General features: G+C 41.2%; 1 protein-coding gene across 6 annotated transcripts in view; it reads right to left on the minus strand.

Annotated features, from left to right (window-relative positions):
- RASGRP1 (RAS guanyl releasing protein 1) overlaps window positions 1-7,035 on the minus strand; it is a 45,967-nt gene extending 38,932 nt beyond the window's left edge. For 2 of the 6 annotated variants that reach the window (XM_075282980.1, XM_075282979.1), the window contains exon 1: window positions 6,828-7,035. In XM_075282980.1, coding sequence (XP_075139081.1) covers window positions 6,828-6,919 — 92 coding nt within the window. In that variant the 5' untranslated portion in view covers window positions 6,920-7,035. The other 4 variants (XM_075282982.1, XM_075282981.1, XM_075282983.1 and 1 more) reach the window with 3 other exon arrangements.
- Between the last annotated feature and the right edge of the window lie 1,135 nt (window positions 7,036-8,170).

Consider the following 8,170-nt stretch of genomic DNA (forward strand, 5'->3'; position numbering starts at 1 on the left):
AACGCAATTCCAGTAGCAGGACAGTGAGGCTGATGTATACAAGTTTAGGGGATTAGCCCACTGTCACAACACTGTTTTGGTAATTGTTCTGAATTACTGTTCTACCGCCAACCCTCCCTTTGTAGGTTTTTTTGTTTGAAGGGGTCTACGTTTTATCTTAGCTGGGAATAAAAGTTATATTTTAATTAAGTAGGGAAACATTGCAGTTTATTCAATTTGGTGCCAGTCCCTAAACCCTGTGTATTGTGTCCATTCATCTGGTAAACCCAAGAAGATCCAAGTTATTTCTAGAAAACGTCATAAGGAGAGCGGTGTTGCAGCTTAGCTCTATTTAGACTATAGTCAGTCGACCGTAGATAAAGATGGCAGTGACAAATGGACAAAATGGTCCTGGTACTCACTTTTGCAGATCCCTCATAGACTTGAGTCTATTTACTGTGATGTATGGGGGATTCAGAAGCTCTGGTTTCTTTCCCAAAAGCGGTCTTTATTGCAGCAGACAAGCTTACAGGTACAGGTAGTGCTGCTCAGCAGCTCAGCATGTCAAAACAAACAAATGAAAATAAAGACCTACGCTTGTCCAGCGGTTTACTAAACAATTTCTTCCCTCACTAACCAGGGGGTCAGCCTACTGCCGTCCTCCTAACAAAACAGGGTTTACAAGTAAACAAGGGGTGCACATACCCAGCACTTTAACTGCGTCCTTTTGGCAGAACTTTTTCTCAGGCTGCTTGACCGTATCAGTCTTTCAGTCTCTCTCCTCTCTCACTAACCAGCACACCTGTTCTTCTTACAGAGCTCTGCTGGTCGGTTCCCAAGACTGAAATAGATTGCCCTGCAGGACTGGCCCGAACTTTACTCCAGTCCGGGACCTACAAGCTAAACGCCTGTGCATACTGCAACAGTCTTGGGGAAAAATAGCGGTTCTCCCACACTATACCCCTCTCCACTTCACATTACGTATACGTAAAAATGGGCAAAGACGGGACATGCTCTATTTTTTGATATTCCAGTAAAATGAACTGTCAAAAAAACTAATTGTGAATAGCCACAGTGAAACTGAGATTTAGGGTAAGTTCACATGGAGTTTTTTGGTCAGGATTTTGAGACCGTATCCGCCTCTAAATCCTGACCAAAAAGACCGCTCCCACTGAAATCAATGGGAGCCTGTCATTCGGCAAGATGCTCATTCTTCAGGACGATTTGCCTCGCGATTCGGCCTGAAGACACTCCCTCCTCCTGACTAGGCCCATTCATTGGACCTAATCCGGAGCGGAATGCGCGACTGGACCGGTGCACCAACACTGCAGTGCACTGGTTATTCAGTCGTGAGTACTATTCGAAACGGTAGTTTCAAATAGCACGCTCCCATAGGAATAAATGGGAGCGGCCGTCGCGCAGGGGGTTAAGCGGCAGGACGCCACCCCTGGCTGCGTCCATTCATTCCTATAGGAGCGTGCTATTCGAAACTACCGTTTTGAATAGTACTCGCTCATCACTAGCGGCTACCCATTTTTTGGTCCGGAATCTGAGGCGGCCTCCGTTTTAGGTTCCTGTCCAAAATCCCCGTGTGAACTTTCCCTTATGGAGATTGGCCGTGTTCATAGCCCTTGAGCCAGCAGGCCATGCACCTAAAAGCTCATAGCTTCTATTGTAAATTATAACAAAGCTTGCTGGGTTTCAACAATTTATGTCCCAATTTTCATGTAAAGAGTTGTAAACAGTTTGTATACACATGGGGACAACTGTTGGAACCCTTCTGTTAAAGAAAGAAAAACCCACAAAAGTGATGAAGTAAGACGTGTGTAGAGACTCACAAATTGGTATACTACAGCGGCATGAGGTTAGAAAAAAAAATCAATCAGGTTTGGATTCCTTGGAACTATCTGGTCAACTTGTGAGAAGCAAAGTGATCACATTCAAAAGGAAAGCAGCGCAACCGTGTGATCTTTATAATGGAGTGTATGACCAAAAGCCCTTCTTCTCTGCATACATGGTATTCTCCAACTCCAAACTTTAAACCCCCACAGATGAAGTGTTTGTGGTGTATCCTACCAATCTTATCAATACTGTAGTGACAGGATCAGAAGACTGAGCTACATTTATTGACAAAAATAAAATAACACATCTAGATAGAAATGGTTCCTAGTTGTAGTCATCTAAGATCCTAAAAGTCCCTGCAAAAGACTAGCAACACTAAGTTCACACCTGCACTCAGGTCTACATTCTTCAGATCCACTTGGGAACTTGAAAATCGGAAGCCCAATTTGCTTAAAAGGCGGTAACCTGCAGAACCCATGGACCCCATAGACTATAAAGGGGTCCACCGGGTTTAGCAAGTGTCAAACTAGGAGCCCTGTCTCTGGACATCACACCATCACAACTGAGACCTACTGATGCTTGTTAGACAGTCCAAACTCTGGACTGTCTGAATGGGTGGAGAGGGCCATGTTTCTTTCCCTGTTGTAGGGCTATATTCACATGCTGTAACATGGTTCATTTTCCAACAGCTTTTTCTTTGACAAATACATTCTGCATCCGTGAAATCTAAACTTGGCTTAGGTTGAGGCTACATGTCTGAAAGAAACTGCGTTTGTTGAGCCAAAGCGAGCAGTGTATTTATCAGACAGGAGAAGTCTTAAGTTTTTTTCTTTATAGTTCCCATTTATTTTCCAATCGATCTTGGCTTTGGGTAAAAAAAGTTTGCACCAAAACCCCCCAAAAAAACTACATGTGGCTTCAGTAATTTACTGTTGATTTTGTTGTAATTTTATTTTTCATTATTATTATTTGTTATTTTATTTAATTTTTTTTTTAATTTTTTTTTAATTTTATTATTTTATAATATACTTATTGGGGGGAAGCTACTAAGCCATGTACTCCAGTTTTCTGGTGAAAATGTGGTACAAGAAGGGGCCAAAAGTGGTTGGAGGGTTGTGGAGAACAAGGTGGACTGGGGCAGGGATGCCTCAGCCTATTAAATTTACTATAAGTCACACTAAAAAGTTAACATGAGATATCCCTGACATCTCCACTAGTTCCCGACTGGCGTAGATTTCAATTCTGACGCATGGGAGCGCACTTGAATTATTAATAGGCTCTTACTAAGACTTAACTTCACATCTGTTGGAGACTCCAGTTCTACAGTATATGGCCTTCCTCAAACGGACCCGACCAACAGAGAGTCAATGTTAGTGTGAACCTGGTGTAAATCAGACACGCTAAAACCATACGGCCATATAGAACATCTTCATAAATTCTCCTATTGTTGAAACACGTCTTCTATCCTTTGGAACAGATCCTGTCTGGCCTCATGTTCAATATGCAGCATCCTCTGTAGGCCACAGCGATGTTACCTCCATAATAATACAGCAGTAATGGCTGCAGGCCACAATGGCATTTTATCCGGAGTGACAATGTCCTGCAGCAATCACCAAATGGTTCAGTCACCTACATTGAACCCTCTCTAAGAAAATATCTAGGAGAAGAAAACCTATATCCAAGCCAAATTTACAGCTCCGTTATATACAGTACTACTGTATATATACTAGCCATCTTCTTAGAGCGGTCCCCACCACCACTTTTTAGCAAACATCCACTCAACAGCAGTGGTAGCCCATGGCCACCAACCGGGTCACCGCTTACGTTTTCCAAAGCGCCTCTGAGAAATAAGAAGTGTGGCCATGGGCAAGTTCCCCACTTGTGCTCTGCAGCAGTTTTAATATATTTCCTCCATACTATATGAGATGGATTAGACTCCTTGTTCAGTGCCTGATATGCAGTAATATGTGCATGACATAAGATCTTCTGGGTTCATTACTGGCTAATGAACAAGGCCCTCAATTTCCTCCATTTGTCTCAAGAAATCGATGGTAGAGAATTCAGGTAATAAATGTATAATGACATCTCTCCGCTAAGCGATAGACAATAGAATATGCAGATAGTATAACACTTATCTAAGATGACAATGACATAAAGCAACAATTGCTAGGCTGTATTATCCGGATAGCAGACGGTCATGTGCAGGGGCCCTTATAGAAAGGAGGGGGTGATACTAATAGGTGGAGGTATTAGTTTAGGCAACAGTGCAAAAATAGTAGTCCCCAATTGGGATGAGTAGGTACAATGGGGGCATCCACATATCCAAATGGTCTATTAAGGTAGTTCGGAGTGTATATGCATGCGTCATGTATGAAGCAGTGCATATAAAACAGAACTTCACCTAAGGCTGGGGCACTAACCTGCGCCCACACCAACAATGGAGACATGACTAAGTGTGATTGGTATGTAGACATGGCCTGGCTGGTGATAGAGCATGGTTAGCAGCCTGGCAGTACACATCATAGTCTAATCTGTAATTATTTGGGGGAGCAATGGGTTTAGTAGTCTTACTCCTTCATAGATTGTAAGCTCTTGCGAGCAGGGCCCTCAGTCCCATTGTGTGAATCGACTTTCTTTGTAATGTATCTTGCTGCGGAATATGTTGGTGCTATATAAATAACATTTATTATTATTATTATTATTATTATTATTACTTCTTACTGCTTTTATAGTTGAAGGGAATAATACATAGCAGCACAAAACCAAATACAGCATTCAATGGAATTACTTTTTTTTTAGAGACATATCTATAGTATATTGTTTGATTTTATATATAGCAGCTCTGGGGTTGAAAGGCCACAGGAGACAATGGCGATCCTGCTAGTAAAACAATTCCATGGGGAATTCTGCCAGGAAGGGCAAAGGAGACTAAAACCTTATCATGGAAAGCAGCTCCAAATAGACATAACCTATGCGAAATGTCACCACCTACTCGTCATTGTGTACCCAGATGGCTCCGATACCACACCCTGGTATTGTACAATAACAATGTTATTACATGGGGTCCAACACAGTCACTACATCATATAGAAGCATGCTCCATACAAGTTGGATCATGTCACATTCATTACAGAAATGCCTATGCCTGTTCCATAACGCTGAACTGGGTTTTGAAGAGAAATATATATATATATATATATATATATATATATATATATATATATATATGGATTTTTGTTTGTCCAGCTAACCACCACCTTACAAATTCTCTGTAGAATTTCCAGGTTCATTACTGAAATCCACTGAACATCACCAATTTTTCCACCAGTGTCTCATCATATTACCCAAACATACAGTATATTCACCTATGGACAGGCTACACATAGTATATTCACCTGGGGGATAGGCTACACATAGTGGTACTGCACACTCTTCACCTGGGGATAGGCTGCACACAGTATATTCCCCTGGGGTCAGGGTATATACCGGATATTCACCAGGGCCATTATTCTTGTCTCTCTGTAATTCTGAAGGGAAGTCTAATGCAGACTACTAGCCTATAAGTCACAGCACTGACTGCTGCTCACATACTATCTCCAGATATTAATATTATTATATCAGCCCTTCAATTATAGTAAATATACATTTATATTCCATATTAGTGTAATATAAAGGTCTAACAATAAACACAACACAACAGGAGCAACACTGCCTGTGCACTATGGTTACATATGTAATATATTGGTCTCCAAATACACAGGAGGGGCACCTGTACTTATGCTCAAGTAACATATGTAACAGTAAACAATACACAGCAAGAACACTAATATTGTAAAAGGTTTAATAATACATAATATTGTACATGTATATAGGGGTACAGAAGGGCACTATTATTTATATAATATGGGTGTGCAATATGTCTCATAAGTACCACTAACTACATAATACATGTATAATTACATATACGTGCAATATTAAGGTCTCACAATACCACTGCATGTATAACACATGCACAGTTATATAAAGGTTACATACTTCACAACAAAGGCATCACCTCAAAAATGTATACACAGTAACATAATATATGTATACACAGTAACATAATATACATATATGTAACATAACAACACAGCAGCTAGGGTGTTATATGTACATTGATATACATTTGTAATATAAAGCTCCATAATACCAATGTAAGTATAATATATGTGCACTTAAATGTGTGCATTAAAAAGGTTTCATAATGCACAGAAGGGACTATACTATATACTAAGTAAATATAATACATAAATGTGTGTGTGTGTGTGTGTGTGTGTGTGTGTGTGTGTGTGTGTGTGTGTGTGTGTGTGTGTGTATATATATATATATATATATATATATATATATATATATATATATATACACACACACACACAAGTTCCATACCATATAGAATACAAGCAGTAACACAACTTAGTGCATAATACATGTACATAGAAATATACCTATGTGTACTATACAGGTCTTATAATACTACCAGATGTAGTATATATGTACAGAATATATATACAATAATATACAGTATATGCAATATATAATGTACAGCGGGGGCATCACTACATATATAATATATGTACAGTGACATATACCACTTCATGTATGATATGGACACAATAACAAGTGTAATAGATAATACACAGCTGGAGCATTACTACATGTATGATACACACACAGTAACGTAAGTGTAATAGATAATACATAGGCTGGGTATCACTACATATAAGATATAGACACAGTAAGGTAAGTGTAATACATAGTACACATTAGGGGCATCACTACATGTATGATCTATGTATGTAATATAAGTGTAGCACACATGCTGAGAATGACTACATGTATGATCTATGTGTGTAATATAAGTGTAACTCACATGCAGAGAATCACTACATGTATGTAATATAAGTGTAACACACATGCAGAGAATGACTACATGTATGATGTATGTGTGTAATGACACAATGACTTACTGGATGCCTTTCTTCTTGCCTATAGTGCCCATGATGAAGATGCCAGTGTGGTGTGCGTGCTGTGCTGTCCCAGTCCTCCGCCTGTATCCCATACTGGAATGGGGCTGCTCACTGGTCTCCACCCCAGCACACCTCCTCCCCTGTGCCAGCAGCAGCAGCAGCACCTGTGCCCTGGGTCACACACATGGCGGCCGCTCCTCTCACTACACTTGTGCTCTTTCTGCTGCTACTTGTGACAAGTTACACGAGCTCCGTCTGCCTGCCTCACATACCGCACACTCCTCCCACACACCATGCCTCGTCTACATTAACCCTCAGGTGCCGCAGCCACTCACAGGGTCTCCCCTCACACAGGTGGCACTGCCAGGCTATGTGCTGCCCGGACACAGGGGCCATGGCAGAGACACCTATTACATATAGATGGTGTATAACAGGGCAGCAGACCCTTCAGGATACAGTTCTATCATCTGTGCCACCTCATACACTGGCACCACATCTCTACATATCAGGTAACGATTTCTGACCAATCTTAGTGTCTTTACAATCACAGATTTTCTGCCCATTCTGAGGCATAGCAGGCAGATTGGAGGAATCATGGTCAGTATGGGGTGGAAAGACTTTTGATAAGATCCAATATTTACACAAGTTATGCTGCCAACCCTTGAGTATATCTATGCCCACCTAAACAACACCATCATCCGACACCTGGCACTCCCACCCATCTGCCAATATCTGTGTAGTCCCCAGGCTACGTTATTGCGGATCAGCTCCCTTTCACCTGTATGACACTTAATGGGGTTGTCCATCCCCAAATTAGACTTTCATACTGATGACTGGGTATGTCATCAGATCATGATCTTTTGGGGTCCGACATTCAGACCCCACACAGATCATCTGTGCTAGACTTTCTGCTTCCATTATACCTATGGGAAAACCGCCAGCATTTCTGTAGTTATAAATTACATGCTGCAATTTCCAAAACCGCAATGGTTTTGGAAATCACAGCGTGTCCACTGCGCATATTTTTTCGCAATGTGTGGATGGGGTTTGATATAATCCCATTCACTTTGCAAGGACTGTAAAACCACAGCATTTATACCACGTGGGGCCCTGGCCTAAATGAGTCATTGCTGTCTGGAGAAGGCTGGTAAGCCAGCAGTGTTGTGAAAGAGACCAGTCTCTCTATAGTGCCGAAGTCTCTGAGGAGCTCTCCTTACTTCCCTCTCCATAGACATCTATTGTGCATGGAAGAAGAGTAGCAACAGCTTTGCTGCTATTCAAGAAATAGGAACAGAGCTGCAGCCCCATCTACTGTACAGTGGTGACATCAGGGAACTGCAGCT

The sequence above is a fragment of the Leptodactylus fuscus genome, chromosome 7 (genome assembly GCF_031893055.1).
Source record: "Leptodactylus fuscus isolate aLepFus1 chromosome 7, aLepFus1.hap2, whole genome shotgun sequence".
NCBI lineage: Eukaryota > Metazoa > Chordata > Amphibia > Anura > Leptodactylidae > Leptodactylus > Leptodactylus fuscus.